Here is a 22,001-nt window from a genome sequence, read left to right as displayed (position 1 = left end):
CTAGTCGCTCAGTTGTATCCAACTCTGTGACCTCATGGACTGTAACCTGCTAGGTTTCTCTGTCCATGGGATTCTCCAGGCAAGAATAATGGAGTGGGTTGAATGTCCTTCTCCAGGGGAATCTTCCTGACCCAGGGATCAAACCCAGGTCTCCTGCATTAGCAGGCAGATTCTTTGCCATCTGAGCCACTGGAGAAGCTCAGCCACTGGGGAAGTACAGGGACTATAGTGTTGTGTTAATTACTGCTATATTACAAAGTGATTCAGTTCTGCACACATACAAACATTCTTTTTAAAAATATTCTTTCCCGTTATGGTTTATCACAGGATATTGGATATAGTTTCCTGTGCGTTACAGTAGGACCTTGTTGTTCATTCATTCTATATATAAAAGTTTACATCTGCTAATCCCAATCTCCCATTCCATCTCTCCCCCAATTCCCTTCTCCCTGGCAACCACAAGTTTGTTCTCTGTGTCCGTGATTCTGTTTCTGTTTCATAGTTAGGTTTGTGCTGTGCTTACTCAGTTGTGTCTGACTCTTTGAGACCCCATGGACTGTATGTAGCCTCTGACTCTTTGTGACCCCATGGACTGCAGCCTGCTAGGCTCCTCTGTCCATGGGGATTCTCCAGGCATGAATACTGGAATGGGTTGCCATGCCCTCCTCCAGGGGATCTTCCCAACCCAGGGATCAAATCCAGGTCTCCCGCATTGCAGGCAGATTCTTTACTGTCTGAGCCACTATAGTTGGGCTTATTTTTGTCATATTTTAGATTCCACATATAAGTGATATCATATGGTATTTGTCTTTCTCTTTCTGACCTACTTCATTTAGTATGATAATCTCTGGTTTCATCCATCTTGCTGTAAATGGCATTATTTTGTTCTTTTTTATGGTGGAATAGTATCCCACTATATATATGTACCATATCTTCTTTATCCATTCATCTGTTGATGGACATTTAGGTTTTTTCCATGTCTCGGCTATTGTGAATAGTGCTGCTATGAACATGAAATATATTTCTGACCAAAACAAACGATCCTTTCATATGTTAGACTCTGGGAGAGAAGAGTAAAAGCGCTTCAGAACAAGTTTTAAATGTTTAATTCTTCTAAGAACTGTTTCTTCCAAGGTTTTAAAATTGTGAAATAGAGTTCTTCTGTTTGTTTAAAAAACACCTTCTGAAGCAATAGATTTCTCTTGAAGGGTGTATGAATCTTTTTGAATTATAGTTTTTTCCAGATAATATGTCCAGGAATGGGATTTCTGGATCATATGGAAATTCTATTTTTAGTTTTCTGAGAAACCTCCATACCAAAATGTAAACCTCCAGCTTACATTTCCACCAACAATGTAGGGTTTACCTCTTCCTTTTAACACTTCTGGCTTTTATAATGTACACAGTGGTACAGTTATACATGTAAATAAATAATAGTCATATACAGGACTATGAGGGCCTTCCCAGACGGCACTAGTGATAAAGAAACCCCTGTCTAGGATAAAGAATCTCCTGCAGGAGACTTAAGAGACATGTGTTCAGAGGAGGGCATGGCAACCCACTGCAATATTCTTGCCTGGAGAATTCCATGAACAGAAGAGCCTGGTGGGCTATGATTCATAGGGTCACAAAGAGTCGGATACATATGAAGCGACTTAGCATGCACACACGCGTAGGACTATGAACTCAAAAATTTCTGCTGGAGTGTGCAGTCAAAATGGTTTGGAGATGACTAACCTAGACTTGCAGTTTGTCACCACGCCTTCAGTCCAGCTTCCTTGCAATTCTATTATTCATTATGAGTTAATACAAGTAAAGTGTTTGGAATAAACTAAGCACTATGTAAGTGTCAACTATTATTATTATTATTATCCTATTCCCAAAATTAACTTTCTGCTGCCTCTTAGATACTCCTAATCGTGCATCTGGACTTTTATTTAGAAGTCTTTAATAAATAAGCCAGTTCTTATATTAGGATTTCCTGGATCCTGGTCTGCTTTGCCAAGTCTTTGTGAGCATAGGCTGACACTGGGCTCTGGCTAGTTGGAGGAGAAAGACTGCTGGTCAATCACCTCCACAGGATGTGATCACTCTGCTTGCAGCCTCTCCCTTCATCTCTTCCCCGAACACATGTCACTTCCCTAAATCACACAACTGATTATGTCACTGTCCAGTGTAAGAAAGCTTGTGAACTTTATCTATAAAATAAGGTCCGCATCCCATTGGGAGAATGAGGCGAATAACTGGTTGAAAAGTTGCTACCTAGGATTTGTAGAGTTTTGTGTTCTGCTGTATTTGCTGAGAAAATGAGAAGAGCACAGTATTAGGGCTTCAGAGGCAAGTGGCATGAATTCAAGCCCATCCCTATTATGTGTAGTCTTGGGTAAATCACTTCCTGTCTCCATGATTTGGTTTTCTTCTATGCAAAATTGCATAATGATACCTGCCTCGTAGGATTGTAAGATAACACATTCCATATTCTTGGGAACCAATATGTTCTTTTTTTTTTTAATTTTATTTTTATTTTTAAACTTTACAAATTGTATTAGTTTTGCCAAATATCAAAATGAATCCGCCACAGGTATATATGTGTTCCCCATCCTGAACCTTCCTCCCTCCCCATACCATATATGTTCTTAATAAATAGCAGCACTTAAAAAAAATTGAAGTATGGTTGAATTACAATGTATGGTAATTTCTGATATATAGCAAAATGATTCAGTTTATATATATATATTCTTTTTCAAACTATTTTTGGATAGTTTATTACAGGATATTGAACTTGGTTCCCTGTGTTATATAGTAGGACCATTGTTTATCTGTTTAATATATGGTAGTGTGTATCTGCTAATCTCAAACTCCTAATTTATCACCCCTCCACCACCTTTCCCCTTTGGCAAACAAATGTGTTATGTCTGTGAGTCTGTTTCTGTTTTGTAAATAAGTTCATTTGTCTCATACTTTAGATTCCACATGAGTGATATAGTGTGGTATTCGTCTTCTCTGACTTCATATAGTATGATAATCTCCAGGTGCATCCATGTTGCTGCAAATGGCATTGTTTCACTCTTTTTATGGCTGAGTAATATTCCATTGCATACCACACGTTCCTTGTTTAAATTTTTATTTTATGCTGGAGCATAGTTGATTAATAATGTGGTGTTGGTTTCAGGTGTACCATAGAGCGATTCAGTTAAGCATATACATGTATCTATTCTTTTTCAAACTGTTTTCCCATTGAGGTTATCACAAAATATTGAGCAGTGTTCCTGTGCTATACTGTAGGTCCTTGTTGGCTACTTTTTTAAATTAATTTTTATTGGAGTACAGTTGATTTTCAATGTCGTGCCAGTTTCCACTGCACAGCAAAGCAACCCAGCGACACACATACATACACTTTTTTTCCAGTTCTTTTCCCATATAGATCATTATAGAGTGCTGAGTAGAGTTCCCTGTACTGTACAGTGGGTTTCTATTAGTTATCTGTTTTATATATAATAGTGTGTATATGTCTATCCCAATCTCCCAGTTTATCCTTCCCCATATTTCCCCCTTTGTTACCATAAGTTAATTTTCTACATCTCGGACTACATTTCTATTTTGTAAATAAGTTCATTTGTACCTTTTTAGATTCTCCATATAAGAAATATCACTGTTTATCTTTGATTTACTTCACTCAGTATAATGATCTCTAGGTCTATCCATGTAGCTGCACATAGCATTACCTCATTCCTTTTATGGCTGAGTAATATTCCACTGTGTGTCCCACATCTTCTTTATCCTTTCATCTGCTGAGGGACATTTAGGTTGTCTCCATGCCTTAGGTATTATAAATAGCGCTGCTATGAATGCTAAAATGCATATACCTTTTTGAATTATAGTTTTCTCCAGATTTGTGTCCAGGAGTGGGATTGTGGGATCATATGGTAACTCTATTTTAGTTTTTTAAAGAATCTCCATACGGTTTTCCACAGTGGCTGCATCAATTTACATTCCCAGTTGGTAACACTTTCATTTGTAATATTTTCACACCATTAGAAAGTCTTCACTAATGGGATATTTAACATGGTCTAGTTAGAGAAGATTTCTTGAAAGAAATGACAACAAGCTGGGAGCTGACATAAATAGGAGTGTTGCAGGCTCTGACAACAGAGGAGTGTAGGGTGGCCTGGCTGAAGCAGAGGCAGAACTGGGAGGGAAAGATGGGGCTGGAGAGCTAGTCCAGAGTCAGGGAAAGAATATCTTCTCTTTTTTATGATATTGCAAAGTTTTAACTTCTATTCAATTGCAACCAACTTTATTTCCATAAACTAGCACATGCAAAGACCACTCCATACCACATTCAGAAAACTAAAGCAGCATCTTTATTTTATACAAACAGTATAAAATGTTTATGTAAGAGCTGTGTTTTGTTTACAATATATTATATTGCTTCAAGCCAATGCCAACAGTTCATACATATATTCCCTATTTTATTGTGTTTACAATATATTATATCATTAAATGTCACTACCACAGTGTTATTTCTTTCTCTCTCTTTTTTAATACTGAATTCTCTGGAATCATGGTAAGGTCATGGTAAGGTAAAATGTATTATGAGTTTAAGGGGAATTCAAAAAATGTAACAAGTGTCTAAATACATGACAAAATAAATTGAAATGCGAAGACTTCAGCACTTTTAACTGCTTCATCCAAACCCTTGTGATTTATGCATTTTTATTCCATTTATCTTCTCTAATGTTGCCCAGCCTCTCAATACCGTGAATGCATTGCACTTTTGGAAATTATCTGCCAAGTACACACTGAAAAGACAAAAATTTAACCTGAACAACTGACATAACATAAAGTTGGTCCCAAAGCACCGAAACAAGAAAATCTATACCATCATGCTACAGCTGTACTTAGAAAACTTAAAAGGAAGAGTAAATATCAGCTCAGTGATTTATAATGAAGCTAATAAAATTCAGGCCAGTATTCTTAACTGTAATAAACATTACTTGAACATTCAACACATGAAAGGTTAACAAAGGCTATGAACTTGGTGTAACTTAAAATGTTTCAGATGTCGGAGTTCACCAGATGTAATTGGATTCAGGTGGGTCCTGCCGCTCCTCGGCCTTTTTAACTGAAGGCGTGTGCTGCCTGAGCTGGGCGCCTGCTGGCCTCAGGGTATGCAGGAGGCTGGCTCCATACCCTGCAAAATTATTCACAGCTTAAAAGAAAAGAAACTACAAAAACAAGCTCTTCACATTCATTATTCACCATTCAAATAAAATCCATTTTCCCTTTCCAACCCAGAGTGAAAGACCACAGTGACCACAAAAAGCTACCTGAATGATGAGATGTTACAGGTTCAAGATCTCTTTTAAAAGAAATTCATTTTACTAACTCCATCAAATCTGGCTTCCATTGAATCTCTGATTCACTATATATTTTGGTCATGACACGCATGAAGCAAACTTGGGATGAATGTTATTGAATGGAAGGATGTTCTCCATCCAAAGGCTCGTAAGGATCAAGCACTGAGGTCTCATTGCAGGAGTGCTTCTGCAGAGAACGTTGTCATTGATCCTTTCATTGCCTTGCAAAACCAATCTCCATTATTATTGAACTGCAGTCCATGGGGTCTCGAAGAGTCGGACACGACTGAGCGACTTCACTTTCACTTTTCACTTTCACACATTGGAGAAGGAAATGGCAACCCACTCCAGTGTTCTTGCCTGGAGAATCCCAGAGACGGGGGAGCCTGGTGGGCTGCCATCTATGGGATCGCACAGAGTCAGACACGACTGAAGTGACTTAGCAGTAGCAGCAGCAGTTCAATAATAACAACTCCCATTCTTCATAAAGATCACATGATTAGGCATGGCTATTGCATTTACACAAAATATGAATTTTATAAGAATTAAAGACTTCCATAAGTCAGACAGAGAAGGTGAATTATTGTATGAGATCCCTTATATGTGGAATCTAAAAAGAAATGATACAAACAAATTTACTTAAAAAAAGAAAGAGACTCATAGACCTAGAGAATGAACTTCTGGTTGCAGGGGGTGAAGGAGAAGGATGGGTAGAAGGGATAGCTAGGGAGTTTGGGATGAACATGTACACACTGCTATGTTTGAAATGGACAACCAAAAAGGCCTGCATAACACAGGGAACTCTGCTCAATGTTATATGGCAGCCTGGATGGAAGGTGAGTTTGGGGGAGAATGGCTACATTTATGTGTAGCAGAGTCCCTTTGCTATCCACCTGAAACTATCACAACATTGTTTATTAATTGGCTATACCCCAATACAAAATAGAAAGTTTTAAAAAAATGAATCAATCTAAAAGAATTTAGGAAAAGAGAAGTGTTTAAAAAAAAGTACACCAGTACATATATTAGAGAAGGGTTAGGATTTGAACTGCCTCCTTCTCAGTGGGCTTTTGTGAGCCTTGGTCAAGATGGGTGTCTACTGATAGCATTTCCAGTTCATCGTTAGAGGAGTATAACACAATAATACAATGTGAGTTGTGAGTTACACAACTCGAGACTTCTTTTCTTCTTACTTATGAACTTCTGAAGATGCCCGGATCACTGACTCACTTCTGCTGATTTCCTAAAACCGATCAGCAGTTAAAAATCTGCCTCCATCTTCCTGTGCATTAGAGTCAAGTTTGGCATTTCATTTGTTCCCTGTGGTTTTTAAATGCAAGCATGCCGTTAAGTAACTGCTGAGAACAGAATGCTTCGTTCCTGAATGCTTTTCTTTGAATTGTCAGCATGTAGGCTAGTAGCTCATGGACCGGCCAAGACAATGAGCCAACAATCCCTACCCTGCTGCTCACCCTGCCACCCATGAAGCCCAAACCTCCCTGGTGAGGCAGAGCCTGAGCCAGGAAGTCTGTCTCCAGTGTCCTCCTCCCATCAAGGATGTCTGGGTGCCTGGGACCTCCCAATGTGTCGCCTCACTGGAAATCTGTTCTTAGCAGAACTCTCTGCCTCACAGCTTCCTTGTCATCTCCTTTTAAGCAAAATTAACCTCATTCTTTCAGCCTGATTCTCTCAGCCACTGTACAAAATGGCTGGGGGGCCTCTCCTGTAAAACCTGCTTGCATTTTAATCAAGCACCAAGGCATCTTCTTGACATGCATGGCTGAATCTGAAATGCATGGCTGAATCTGAAGGTGGCAGAGATGACAAAAGCTTTCAGCAGCAAAGTCTACAAGTGAGGGTGCTACTGGGGCTGGGAGACCTGTCAGAACTGCTCACCTAAACTGCACGCATGAGGGCCTCTCACTTGCCTTCTTGGAATGGTTAATTGTCTATAGGTCTTTTACCTGAAGGAAGGTCCCCTTCTGCCCCATTTGGTACCATTCCATCATTCCCACCTGGGTAAATGAGCCATTTTCCAGAGGAATCCACTTTTTGTTAAGCTATGTCCACCTGAAGCCAATTCAACCTACCATCCAGCCAAGGCAATGGTGGAAAAAAGACTCAGCTCAATGGCTCAGTGTAGCCTAGGCCAGACACCAATATACTTTAAAACAAACAAATATGTAAAGCTACACATAACTGGTTTTATACATATCAGAATAGTACAATGTGTGTTATAAAATATGTACAAAAAGTAGGAATTAGAGATTGAGATATATAACTATACATATAAAATTTCTACATAAATGTAATAAAAGAACATAAAATATTTTTTTAAATGTCTTCGAACTAATATTTTCCCTTAGCACCCCAGATGATTATTCCACACTCACCGGGCTATATGCATCACCCTTTGGAGACCATTAGAAAAACACCTGATATGAAAGTGATCTGTTCACTTTGTGTACATTATTTTGGAAACAACTTGATAGGCACAATCTGGACTTGTATTAATCAAGGGAGCTGCATGACTGAATGAAGCCTTCCTTTGCCCACAGAAAGTAGCCAGTGGGTCCATCCTCAGCAGTTAGAGTTCAAGCTGCAGGATGAAACTGCAGAAATGCATTATTTGTTTCCTTCACTTGCTGATCGACTGCCCCTCTCTCTTGATTCTGGGCACCACCAGGAAGGATCTTTTCTGTCTGTTCACTGGTATGTTTCCAGTGCCTGGATTCATGTTTAGCACAGAGACGATATCAATCAAAACAGAATGATTGAATTTAGCAACTTTAACTTTCATTTTGTGTATAAAATAGACCAGTGGTTTATTATCTTATCAGATCAGATCAGATCAGTTGCTCAGTCGTGTCCAACTCTTTGCGACCCCATGAATCGCAGCACGCCAGGCCTCCCTGTCCATCACCAACTCCCGGAGAGATAGTCCATTTTTGGTGGTCAGTAAATGTGAAAAAAAATACAACTCCATGTTAACATCTCTCCTGTACTTCACAGACCTTTTCTCTCCCTTGAAAGAACCTATTTAAAGCATCCCAAAACCAACACAGTGTAAAGATTTTACACAGCAAACTCATGTTCTAATGCTCCTTGATCAATCCTGAACGATAATATGAGAACTTTGTAGCTACTGATCTACATTTGATTTAGAAATCTTACTTTTATTCATTTCTATCATAGTTAACATACCATATTACCAAACCAACCTGGAATACTAATTTAACCTGGAAAATATTTGTGGTGATATTTTACAGATGTGGTGGTATTTTACAGCGATGCTTTCTTTCCTCTACACTCTAAAGCTTAGAGAGTTCTGGTGGTAGTGGGGACCAGTGGAGAGAGCAGGAAGAGGAGGAGAAGTTGGTTTTATGCAACGGAAAGCAGAGCTGAGTTATGGCTTGTCTGTCCTAGCCTTTGGAGCCAGGGAATAGACGTGCAAGAGTCTGGCTCCCCAGACAGTTCACACTCACTTTTATTGCAGTGTCTCCCATGCCAGCCTTCCCGACACTGGCATTTGTTGGGTTCGTGGCAGGTTCCATGTGTGCCACAGCCAGGTTTGCAGACAGCTAGAGTCAAAGGAGATAAATAGAAAGTTTCCTGAGCTTTCACCGGTTAACAGAATTACGCAGCTATCTTCCCCGCAGTTCTTTCGAATGTGTTAGTTTTGGCTTCATCCCTTCATGTGTTTTTCTAAGTCAGTCTCCAGCTAGAAGTCAGTTTTGGACTCTTTTGAGTCAGTCCTGGAAGTGAGCTAGACTTGATGTTTCTCAGTGACAAAAGACACTCAGGAGGACTTTGAAACTGCCAGGCAATGGAAGTTTATCTTCCTTAAGAAAACTCCTAATAGTTAAAAAGTTTGGTGGTGTGTGCAAATGTGTCTAAGTTTTTTTTTTTTACATGCATGGATTTCATATGTCTTTGGTCTACCTCAAGAAACATAAATGTCAGTGAAGAAAGGTTAATTGTGATGCCTTGGCAACATGCAGCAGGTACAGAAGTTAGGAAGTAAGAGAGAAGAGATCCCTGCTAGTTTAACTACCCCATAACACAGGTCAGCTGTGTGTACAGGGCACTTACGCTTTGAACAGAGGTCTCCTTGGTAACCTTTGGAGCACTTGCATTTGTTTTTACCAATGCATTTACCTCCATTTCGACAGGGCTGTGGGCATTTGCCTGAAATAGAAGAATGCAAATAAGCAAGGAACTCTGTTCTCCTTTCAGAGGCAATTACATTTTTTCAAAGGAATCGCAAGGCTTTGAGAGGATCAAGGCTTTTAAGTGGCAGTTATTTCCACTTATTTCGGATCAACCCTGGCTTTGTTACTGTTTGAGCTTCGTTTTGGGGACAAATAGGCTCATATTTTATAATTTTGGATATGAATCTTCCACAATGAGTATTGTTCAAATGCTGTATTTATATCACTTTTTTGACAATGTTTTATCTGATTCATAAAAACTTGTAATTCAAGATATATTGAAAGTGAAGATATGGATAGCCCCCTAAGTGATCTTTCCTCTGAGTTCTGATTTTTGTATGTCACTATTTCTGAAAGCAGGCCTATACCTGGACACGATGACTTCTGTCTTAGCTTAGGATTCTCCAGAAATCAGGACCTGCCTGCAGAGTTTATTCGGGGAAGTGATCCTTGGGATGAGGAATAGAGGGCAGGGAGAGTCAACAGCAGAAGAGAAAAAGCCAACACAAAAGTATGTTTGTAGGTTGTTCATCACTATAGCAACTGGGCTCTATTCTGCAGCATCTTTCTGAGGAGTCAGGTAGATGGACTGCTCCTTCAAGTTGCCTGAAGGGAGCGAGAGGGGAGTGTTTATTCATCTGCACCAGTGTCCACTGACCAAAGGTCACCCCATGGAATCACTTTCTTGAATTTCTAGTCTGTGACTACAGATTATATATGTATAATCTGTATACATGTGCAGTTGCTCAGTCATGTCTGACTCTCAAGAGTCTTCTCCAACACCATACTTCATCAGTTCTTCAGCGCTCAGTTTTCTTTATGGTTCAATTCTCACATCCATACACAACTACTGGAAAACTATAGCACTGACCATACAGATCTTTGTTGGCAAAGTAATGTCTCTGCTTTTTAATATGCTGTCTAGGTTTGTCATAGCTTTTCTTCCAAGGAGCAAGTGTCTTTTAATTTCATGGCTGTGGTGACCATCTGCAGTGATTTTGGAGCCCAAGAAAATAAAGTCTCTCACTGTTTCCATTGTTTCCCCATCTATTTGCCATGAAGCGATGGGACTGGATGCTATGATCTTCATTTTTTGAATGTTGAATTTTAAAAGCCAACCTTTTCCACCCTCCTCTTTCACTTTCATCAAGAGGCTTTTGAGTTCCTTTTCACTTTCTGCCATAAGGATGGTGTCATCTGCACATCTGAGGTGATTGATATTTCTCCTGGCAATCTTGATTCCAGCTTGTGCTTCTTCCAGCCCAGCATTTCTCATGATGTACTCTGCATATAAGTTAAATAAGCAGGGTGACAATATATAGCCTTGACGGACTCCTTTCCCAATTTGGAACCAGTCTGTTGTTCCATATCCGGTTCTAACTGTTGTTTCTTGACCTACATATAGGTTTCTCAGGAGGCAGGTAAAGTGTTCTGGTATTCCCATCTCTTTAAGAATTTTCCACAGTTTGTTGTGATTATATATATATATATATTTATTTATTTATTTATATTTGTATTTAGTACTCAGGGTCTCTGGTGGGAAGCGAGAGACGTGTGGCTCAGCTCAGGTGCAATCAGACTGTGTTTGTACAGATTAGGTCATCGCAGTGATGGAGGGAAAGGCTGGCTGAGAAGGACACGAGGTGGGGCACACAAAGTCCTTGATTCCACACTTGGGCATTTTCCTGGAATGTCTCAGATCCTAAGAATACTTCATGCTTTATCTCTGTGCCAAATGAGGAGTGCTGATATTTTCACAGATCTCTGCATCCCAGGATTTTAGAGCTGGATATAGATGTAAAAATCATATTTTTCTTCTTTCTTACTTCTATGCATTTGCAATCTAGAATTTGCCATCCTGAGGCCGAAGTTTTTTCTGGGTAAGCATTATGCTTGACAGACATGAAGTGAATCCCATATGAAAATCATTTTGCTAAAAACACTTTCTTTTATTTATCCAAAATGACTTTCCTCACATATAAATCTCACTGTGGAGATTAGAGAGACAATTGAGATGTTAGTGTCTCTCAGAAAATTGAAATGCCATTAGAGCTGTAGGCTTTTCTGACACAGGGATGTTTCACAGAAAGGTGTTAAAACAACCTTAATACTTGAATGCCACCTTTCTATCAACCATTAAAATCCAAAAGAACCCTTTTTGCTAGGTTTGGACACAAAGAATAGCACTTACTCTGTGGTCAAGATCCAACTTCAATTTAAGGAAAGGAATATCTAACTCTGAATTTCCATTTGTGTCAAAGGAACATCTGATCCCATCATATGCTCAAAATTGGATACTTTGCAATGTACTGGGGTTTTTCAACTAAGCAAGATGTGGGACAATAATTAAATGGCAGAAAAGATAGAGGATATATTGTGAACTACTTGGGGGGTCCAAGGTTCCCCATATTCCAGGAGATGTGAACTTAGTATCCAGAGAGAATGGAGAGAATGGCTGATAGAGACAATCTTTTCATTGTCTCCAAGGATGTTTTTGTTCCCTTGGCAAGAGGGAAGTGAGGACCCTGAGGCTTACTGCAGCCAACAGGGAAGACGTTCTCTCTTGGTTATCACAGAACAGAAATCTCTTTGCAGGTGACTATTAGAAGGCCATTCCTAGATCAAACCTCATGGAACCAAAATATCATGAAGGGATGACTGTTTTAAAGTTCAGAATTCTATAAATGTCTTTATTATTGACTTTCTTTTCCTAAAACTATATTGTGAACAAATTCTTATCATTGGATAGTGGAACCCTGAGTCAATGTGAGAAATCACACATTTTTACCCAAATGAGACTAAGCACTGCCTGAAGACAAATAGATTTGACTAATTCTAAACAATTCAAATTTTATCTATAACCAGTGAGGACAGTGAGATAAGGTATTGACAAAATAAAGATATTAAACTTCCTCCACCCATCAGATTGGGAGGTAAATCTGTGACTATCCTTCACATAGAGAAAAGATTAAAGTGGTTTACCATAAGTGCCAACAACCACCATCTCTGAGTCTTAGAATTTTACAAGTGATTTTTAACTGTTTTATCCAATATTCTAATTTTTTATGGCAAACATTTTATATAGATTACAATAATAAAACCCATTAAGGTATTAAAAAACCCAATTTTGGTACCATATAAATAATTTGGTTTTTTAAACTGAAGGTTCATTAAGGAATCTTATAAAGTTTATGAACCTTAAAGAACAAGAAAAACATATGTACAAATATCCAGATACTTCTAACCATAGTCTTGTTTGTTAACCTGCAAGTATATCTCACAATCAAGTCAGAATGAAGTTTGAGAAGCCATCAACTTTGATAGAGGCCAGGGGAAATGATAACAGCATCAGAATACATATTTTATCTAAAAAAAAGAGAGACAATAACAAATACTGGTAAGGATATGGAGAAATTGGAATCCTTGTACATTGCTGGTAGGAATGTAAAATGGTACAACCACTTTGAAAAATAGTTTGGCAGTTCCTCAAAAAATTAAAGAGTTAGCACATGGTCTAGCAATTCCACTCCTAGGAATACTCAGGAGAACTGAAAACATGTTCACACAAAAACTCGTACACAAATATTCATAGCAGCACTACTATTTGCAGTAGCCCTAAAGTGGGGACAGCCCAGGTGCCCATCAGCTGATGGATGGATAAACCAAATGTCGTTGGTATATCCACACAATGGAATATTATTTAGCAAGTAAAAGGAAGTAATGATACATGTAAAAATAGAGGTGAACCTTGAAAATATGCTAAGTGAAAGAAGTCAGACATAAAAGGCCACATATTGTATAATTCTATTTATATGAAATATCCAATATCTAAGTACATTAGTGGATTCCAGGGGTTTGGGGTGAGGACCATGAGGAGTGACTGCTGATGGGAATAGGGTTTCTTTGGGGGATGGTAACATGTTCTAGAAGTAGATGCTGTACAACTTTGTGAATATAATCAATATCAATTGTATGCTTTAAAATAATTTTATGTATGTGAATTATGTCTCTTGTTAAAAATAAGATATATAATTCAACTTTTTGTCTCTATTACACTATAGGCACTTTTCAATACAAGGCCGATTTTAATTTTTCCTGGTAATATGGTTCTGGCGATAGAAAAAAAAATTTCCTAAAAGGATTTGAGTATAACTTGTGATGGCAATAATCAAGAGCTTTCAAAGGCCCACATTTTTGGTGCAATTAGGGAAAAAAAAGAATAGAAAACATTATCTCTGCCAATGGAAAGGTCATAAACCTAAGGGCATGAAAGAGCATATGTCCATGAAGAGAAAGGAACCCATGAACAAAGATTCATAAACATGAACCAATTAAGTACACAAAGTCTGAGTGTAAGTGTGTGGAGAAAATTGAGGGGAGTTAGTTCAGAGATATCTTTATCGGGGCAGGGTAATTAACAAGAACAGAAACCACATCCTGACAATTAAATTACATGTTCTATGAAAACTTCAGAAGTATTTCATTTGAACTCTATAAAAAAAATAGTCATTTCAGCTATTACTCATTAAAGTGAAAAAATCCCCACAAATAAATTAGAGGTTGAAAGTTAAAATAGTAAGTCAGTATTATTTAATTCTGAACCCACTACAACTTCAGAAACTATGGCTAGAGCAAACACAGTGGTGTTTTATGGACATAATGCAGCTGGAGGTGAAAATGCTGTATTCCAGAACTTCCAGAAAAGTAGGGACATGCTCACTCACATTCCTTTCGTTTCTTCCTGAGCCAGGCTTTGGTGTTATCTGTTTTTGGGGTCACAGAGCAATCTAGGGTGAGGTTGGCTCATTTCTGAGTTGAGCAGAGAGCTTCAGTGATGGGAAGATAACAGGGCCAGGGCAAAGAGTTTGGTATCCTGGTTCCCAAAACAATGATTATCCACCACATTCCACCCTTAAATTTGTATTTTTTTTTTTTTTGGTATCACAGCATGACAAACATCTAGAGAAGGCATAATGTGCATTGATTTTAAGTTTATGGATCAACTATTTTTTTTTTGTCAACCATAAATAAACACTTAAGAGACACTTCCTCAATCTAGATACAGAGCATTTTAGGCACATCAGAAAGTTTTATTGTGCTCCCAATCACTATTCTGGTTTCTATGATCTCCTAATACTTTTGTCTGTTCTTGAACTTCATAAAAATGGAATCGTCCAGCATGCATTTTCGTGTGTCTAACTTCTTTTACTTAGCATAACATCTGTGCAATTCATTCACGCTGTTGTGTGTGCTATTAGATGCTTTTGTTTTTATTGCTCTTTACCTTACTTCCCTCCTTTTTCTTGAGTCTGTCTTTTTCTCTGAGATGGATTACTAGGCTCTGGCTGGTTGGGAAATGTGGCAGTGAGTTGGGAAATGTGAACAGAAAGAAGAAAGCCAGAGGTGGGGGAAAAAGACTCTATGCCTGCAGGTAAGTGAACAAATTCCAGCTGTCCTTAAGCTCTGGTCTACATTTCTAGTCTCAAACTATGAACTCTCCACAAGAAACAGTGCAACATGGTGAAGAGCGCAAACCAGACACAACCGAGTCAGAGAGTGTTTAATGAGTCAGCTGAGCTGATCTATGCCTCTCCTCTACCCCACTGTTAGCCAAAATGGATGGCGGCTGAATCTAGTAAAAAGAAACCCCTGGCCTGAGACCTTAGACGAGCTATTCATTGTCTCGGGGCTTCAGATTCCTCATCAATAAAATGAAGGGGTCAGATGGTGCCGCTCATGTTCCCCACCCCAAACAAAGACAATGCGGGTCAGTACTCACTTGTTTCACACTGCTCTCCCTCTAGTCCTGGAGGGCAAATACACTTTCCAGGGTAGAAACAGGTCCCTCCGTTAAAGCAGGTGGCTGAGCAATTTGCTGTTAGAATGAATAACAGGGTATTGCATTAGATAGTCACTTAAATCTAACAACAACATTTCATTAAGGCTAAGTGATACTTCTTAGGCATCTGCTACTTGCCCATTTACTTATTTAATAAAATAAGCCATATTACCCAGACAGCAGTGGTAATCAATTGCTTGATCATTTGCAGATTCAGGCAATATAACAGGATACCACACACATGACACCAGACCCACCTCTAGGGGTTTGTTTGCCTCTTAGTGAAAAAAGGCAACAGTGGGTAAAAACAAATATCTTTTTAATTTTATTGTAAATATCTATGCTCTTAAAAAGGAAAAGAATGCTATAAACCCAAGAAAATATTTAAGATGAATGAAGAATAAAAGGAGAAAACCTTCTTTGGAGCAGATAAAAGGGAAAGAAGTCATAAATATTAGGATTGGACAGAGGAGAAAGCAACTTTTTTCCTGATTAAGAGGAACAGAGATGCATCTTATATAACAGAAATTTTTGAAAAAAATAAGTTTTTATGACGTTTGCAAGAAAGAGTAATTATATTCAGGAAAGGGCAGCCTATTCCCCTTTATGAGATCCCGTAGGCAGGGAAGTGGCAGCGGCATGAGCTAGAGGGATGACGAAAGTGGGTATGTGACTGTGGGAGTCCAATAAACTAGATTTTCCAGGTGATAATCATACTGCTGGTAGTTCATCCTAAACCCTCCTTTTTAGAGTCAGCTTCTGGAGTTTCACTGCTCACTGGCACCTAAAATAGAGGGAGGACAGAAATGAAAACGGGGGAGAGCAAGTATCTAAAAATAGACAAGTTGGCTCATTCTATAATGGAGATGAAAATAAGAACTCAGCTATTCCAGTTTCACGGCCTCTTTGTTCTTGTCCTATATAAAACAGGCCAAAATTGGCTGTAGGTGAATGAGAGCTGGAATAAGCGTCCAGGAAGAAAATCAGAAAGGATTTCCAAAAGTTCTAAGTGTGTGCTTTCTTTGCGGAAATGAAATCCAACTAAAATATTCTATGAATATCTTGCTTCCTAAATGATAAAACTTTTGTTAAAAATCATAAGCATCTCCTAGCTTAAGGCCATGCTGTACTTGCCTTGGCAAAATCAAGTTTCCTGTCATAGAGGGTAACAAAAGCACTGGAGGACAGGATTTAGGATTTAGGAGAATCCGATTTTTGAACTTCCTTTGTTACTTGCTGCTAACATTGTTGAAAGTGAAGTGTTGCTCAGTGCTGTCTGACTTCACAACCGCATAGGCTGTAGCTCACCAGCCTCCTCTGTCATGGAATTCTCCAGGCAAGAATATTGGAGAGGGTAGCCATTCCCATCCTTCTCCAGGGTAGTATCTTCCCCACCCAGGGATCGAACCCAGGTCTCCTCCTTGCAGGCAATTACCATCTGAGCCACTGAAGCTAATATTAGGGCTGGACCTTTTGTAATAATCTAGAATTATTATGGAATGTTTCACAAGTTTGCCTGTCATCCTTACACAGGGGCCATGCTAATCTTCTCTGTCCTGTTCCAACGTTATCACATGTATTGCCAAAGTGAGCAGAGGACAGTTGTTTTTGTGAGCATGTCCTATCTCCCCACTTGCCCCTGTTTCTCCTGGGGATAATAGGAGATGAGAAAACATCAGGATCTGTGTCCACTTTGCTGGATCTCGCTGGACACTATCCTTACTAACATGTAGAATGCAATGAACCTGGGAGTTTAATCAAAAGTTACAGAATGTGACCAACATTACAAATGTGTCACATTACAAATGTGACAAAACTGATTATTGAATCTGGCCACACCCTTAATAATTGCATAATTGCTTCTCTCCATCTCTGTTGTGCGATGATTCTTGACCAAAAAAATGAGCCAGAGACACCAAAGGACTTTCACTGGGGCTGAAGGTTTGCTGGGCCGGTATTTAACCACTCAGCCGTTAACGTTTACAACAGATGTCCCAAGAGCCAATGAAAGTTAATCTTTAGTGTTTCTTTGAATCTGTAGTGCCAAGGTCTAGTTCCATGCCAGTAATTAAACCATTTTTCAGAAGCTCTATACTCCCTCCTGGATAATAAATGCATCTTTTGGTTGAGATAGTAAAAAAACATTATTTCTTTTAATGTTCCCAGATCTCCAGTGAGACCAAGTGGAATTTCAACAGACTTTCCAAAAGAATAAGAAAAAGTTACTGGAGTCTAACAAGAAGGAAAATCTTTCATCTGAAAGGTAAAATATTACAAATGTAAAAGGACTGGAATACACATAGATATTTTCCTTCACAGGACCATGCAGTGTTGAGACACCCTGGCATAAAAAAGACATTATAGTTGATTATCAGTCACTGTGCATACTACACCAATAATAAGCCTCATAAATGGTCTTTTAAAATTGGATAATACACTTGTTCTTCATCCAAATTTCTGAAGGATTGGCTCTATTGCCTAGTAAATTTGAGATAATATGAATTTAATTCTGCTTCTAGAATTAAATTCTGCCCAATTCTGAAGTAGCAGAAGGGCTGAATGCTAAATTTAGACAAATGAAAAGAAGCTGCACAAGAAAGAATTTTTTACTCACTGGCTATTATTATCAGTGTCATTAGTGATTAATCTTTATAAAATTTTAAAGTTGTTTTCATTCCAGTGCTATAGTTTTCAAAGACCACCTACAAATAAAAGGTAGAGATGTGAACATGTGCTCTCAGTTAGCTTAGAGATGGGGGAACCAGGGGTCAATGGCTTAATTTCTATTTACAGTTGGGAAAAGCATGGCCCACAGAGATTGGTTTCTGTACTCAGAGTCACTTGTAGAGGAACCGGGTTCTGAAACAGGTAGCCTGAGTGGCAACACGGTACAGTGGAGGGTGTGAATTTGGGTCAAACTACTCAAGGTCTATAAACTTTATTTTGCTTATCTGGGACTATGATGAATAATTATTTACATATCTCAAAAGATTGTTAGAACTAAAGTCAGGTAATTGTATGAAGGTACTTTGCATATCACAAAATAACAGACAACCATAATGATTATTCTGACTCATGCTAAGGGCTCTTTCCTTTAGCTTTTCTTTCATTTTAAAAAAGCTGCTCATTTTGATGTTAATTGGTGCTATCTGTATTATCACTAAAGAGACACTTCTCAAAAATAAGCACATTATTTTATTTTGGCCAATCCAATATTTATTTTAGAAAATAGTGCCCTACTCGTGCAATTGGCTTTTCTGGTGGCTCAGTGGTAAAGAACCCGGCTGCCCATGTAGGAGATGTGAGTCAGTCCCTGGGTCGGGAAGATCCCTGGAGGAGGAAATGGCAACCCACTCCAATGTTCTTGCCTGGAGAATCTCATGGACTGAGGAGCCTGGTGGGCTACAGTCCATGGGGTTGCAAAAGAGTCGGACACAACCAAGCAACCAAACAACAACAACTCACACAATTAGCATTTTTGACAGAAGGATAATTTCATTAAATACATACACTTTAAGGATGTTAATTTTTTTCCATCATATACTTTACAGATGTTCATTTTTTTCCATAAAAGATGTGAACCAGGCAAAGTAGATAGGTGTCTTGCGAGACTATGAATCACACCATTCTACTCTAGAGCCATGTTTGAATCTACTTTCTGAGAGTAAAATCTGGCTATGCTGCTGCTTCATAGGAAGGAGGGACCCATGCTCTCAGGGATGTGATCTGTGAGCAGAGAATTAAGTGGGTGATCAGTGAACTTCTAGGTCAGGCAATTTGGAAGAGATTGTTTTAGAAGCTCACCCATAAAACTGATTTAGGACATACGAAAACAGCAATGGGCCAGGAGTAGCTAACTGTCCATGAAACTTCATGCTCCCCTCCCATAAAGGGAGATAGCTGTCCAACCAGGAATGACATTTCTCCTGCTTGCATCCAGGTAGGTAATGAGGCTAATTCCTATCCATGGAATGTGTGTTGAAAGTTTTGTGGGTCACTTTTGGACTTTTTTTGTTTTTTTTTAAGCAGTGCCTATTCCAATCTTTGCTGGAACCAGAGAGCTCCTAAGCTGTCAGCAGGATCATCAGTGCCTGGGGCCCTGAGTCACTGTATGGAGAACTGCCTTGCCCACTGACCAGGTTCCTGCGCTGGAGCATTCTGTGAGTGAATGTAAACTTGTACTGTGTTAAGCTACACTGAAATTTATAGTTAATGTTAAAGCAACCAGCGAAGTGATACACCCTATTTATAAAGCTGTTATGAAGAGTGATGATATAGTAAATATACTTCTTTTAATTGAAACATATATATTACCATATGTAAAATAGGTAGCTAGTGGGAAGTTGCTGTATAACACAGGGAGCTCAAACAAGTGCTCTATAATGACCTAGAGGGCTGGGAAGGAGGTTCAAGGGGGAGGGGACGAATGTGTACTTATGGCTGATTCACCTTGTTGTATAGAAGAAACCAACACAGCATTATAAAGCAATTATCCTCCAGTAAAAAAAAAAAAAAAAGTAAAAAGAACCTTGTTCTTAGGAAGTTACCTTTATCGCAATTGACTCCATAGAATCCAGGTGGACAGATGCAGAAACCGGGAGTAACACATAGCCCGCCATTCATGCATCGTGGTGAGCAAAGGACTAATGGGGAGAGAGAATTCTAATTAAGGCCAATAGGGTTTTAGAAACAGGACCATTTTGGAAATGTCGATAATATAACAGGTCTACATTTTCAAGCTTTGTGGTTGACTCTAAAGGGGTTGCTCTGTAAAGATAGAAGTTTGCTATATTAAAATTATTTTTGTGCTGTAAATAAGGTTATATTTTTAACCAATTTCATAGAAGAGAATTTTGGAATTGTTCCACTTGAATGGCTGATTAAAATTTTCCCAGAATCATTATTTTAAGTAAGATGTGGTCTTCTTAAGAAGTACCTTTTTCTGCCTTATTTCCTCAATTTTTCAATTTCAAACTATCTTCTGTAAATATCATTTTCTGCTGTATTTCCTCAATCTTTCAATTTCAAAATCAGTCCAGATGGAGCTCAGGACAAGATGGTGGAATAGAAGGACTTTGAGATCACTTCCTCTCATGAGAAGACCAAAATCACAACTGCTAAACAATCATTGATAAAAAAAAGACTGGAACGTACCAAAAAAGATATTCTACATCACAAAGACATAAAGAACAAACCACAACAAGAAGGCAGGAGGGGCACACTCTCTACACAGTCAAATCCCATACCCCCTGGGTGGGTGACCCACAAACTGACAACAGTTGCAGAAGCTCTCCCACAGGAGTGAGAGCTCTGAGTCCCACATCAGCCTCCCCAGTCTGGGGGTCTGGCATCAGGAGGAGGCTAGACTTGAGTGCAGGAGCTCCACCGGACTTCGGGAAGCAAAGACTCCACTCTTGGAGGGCATACCTGGGTCTTGTGTTACCAAGACCCAGGGCAAAAGTAGTGACTTTACAGGAGCCTGGGCTAGACCTACCTAGTCTTGGAGGATCTCCAGGAGAGGCAGGGGCAAGCTGTGGCTCACTCTGGGGACAAGGACACTGGTCAGAAGATTCAGGGAATTTTCACTGGCATGAGCTCTCATGGAGGCCAGGCCAACATTTTGGCACCAAGACCAGAACACACCCAACAGCCTATAGGATCCAGTGCTTGTACACCTCAGGCCAAACAATAAACAGGGTAGGAACACAGCCTACTCATCAGCAGACAGGCTGCCTAAAGACTTCGTGACCTCATAGCCACCTCATCTTGTTCAGTCACTAAGTCATGTCTGACTCTGCAACTCCATGGACTGCAGAACAGCAGGCTTCCCTGTCCTTCACGATTGTTTAAACTCATGTCTACATCTCAATGATGCCATCCAACCATCTCATCCTCTGTCGTCTCCTTCTCCTCCTGCCCTCAATCTTTCTCAGCATCAGTCACCGCTAGAGACACCCCTTGACATGGCCCTCCCCACCAGAGGGCCAACACCCAGCTTCACTCACAAGGCCCCTCCAAACAGAAAGCCTACATAAGCCTCTAGACCAGCCTCACCCACTGAGGGGCAGATAACAGATGCAAGAAAACCACAACCCCTCAGTCTGAGGACCTAGCCTACCCACAACAGGCCAGACGCTACCCTGGGTGGGACCAACTGGGCCCCAGACCTGCAACTAGCAGGCCAACACAAGCTTTGGGACACCATGGAAACAATCCCACTTACCATCACATCAAAAAGAATAAAATACCTAAGAGGAAAGCTATCTGAGAAGATAAAAGATCTATACTCAAAAAAACTGTAAGTCACTGATAAAAAAAAATTGAAGATGATACAATCAGATGGAAAGATGCACCATCTTCTCAGATTGGAAGAATCAATATTGTTAGAATGACCATACTATCCAAGGAAGTCTACAAATTCACTATTCAGTTCAGTTCAGTCACTCAGTCATGTCTGACTCTTTGCGACCCCATGAATCACAGCACGCCAGGCCTCCCTGTCCATCAGCAACTCCTGGAGTTTATTCAAACTCATGTGCATCGAGTCAGTGATGCCATCCAGCCATCTCATCCTCCGTCATCCCCTTCTCC

At 39.5% G+C, this 22,001-nt stretch overlaps 1 protein-coding gene and 1 non-coding gene across 2 annotated transcripts in view; both read right to left on the bottom strand.

The window, feature by feature from the left end:
* Window positions 1-4,345: 4,345 nt before the first annotated feature.
* WIF1 (WNT inhibitory factor 1) overlaps window positions 4,346-22,001 on the bottom strand; it is a 91,976-nt gene continuing 74,320 nt past the window's right edge. The window contains exons 6-10 of the mRNA XM_061416602.1: window positions 19,958-20,053; window positions 15,351-15,446; window positions 9,453-9,548; window positions 8,846-8,941; window positions 4,346-5,194 (exon numbers count right to left, since the gene is read on the bottom strand). Coding sequence (XP_061272586.1) covers window positions 5,073-5,194; window positions 8,846-8,941; window positions 9,453-9,548; window positions 15,351-15,446; window positions 19,958-20,053 — 506 coding nt within the window. The 3' untranslated portion in view covers window positions 4,346-5,072. The remainder of the gene's footprint in view (window positions 5,195-8,845; window positions 8,942-9,452; window positions 9,549-15,350; window positions 15,447-19,957; window positions 20,054-22,001) is intronic.
* Window positions 16,899-17,010, bottom strand: LOC133248964 (U6 spliceosomal RNA). Its single transcript, XR_009736791.1, has one exon. It is a non-coding gene; the product is annotated as a U6 spliceosomal RNA (small nuclear RNA).

Source organism: Bos javanicus, chromosome 5 (assembly GCF_032452875.1).
Source record: "Bos javanicus breed banteng chromosome 5, ARS-OSU_banteng_1.0, whole genome shotgun sequence".
Taxonomy (NCBI): Eukaryota; Metazoa; Chordata; class Mammalia; order Artiodactyla; family Bovidae; genus Bos; species Bos javanicus.
The sequence above is the reverse complement of the archived record's forward strand: the minus strand, read 5'-3'. Positions and strand labels throughout refer to the sequence as shown.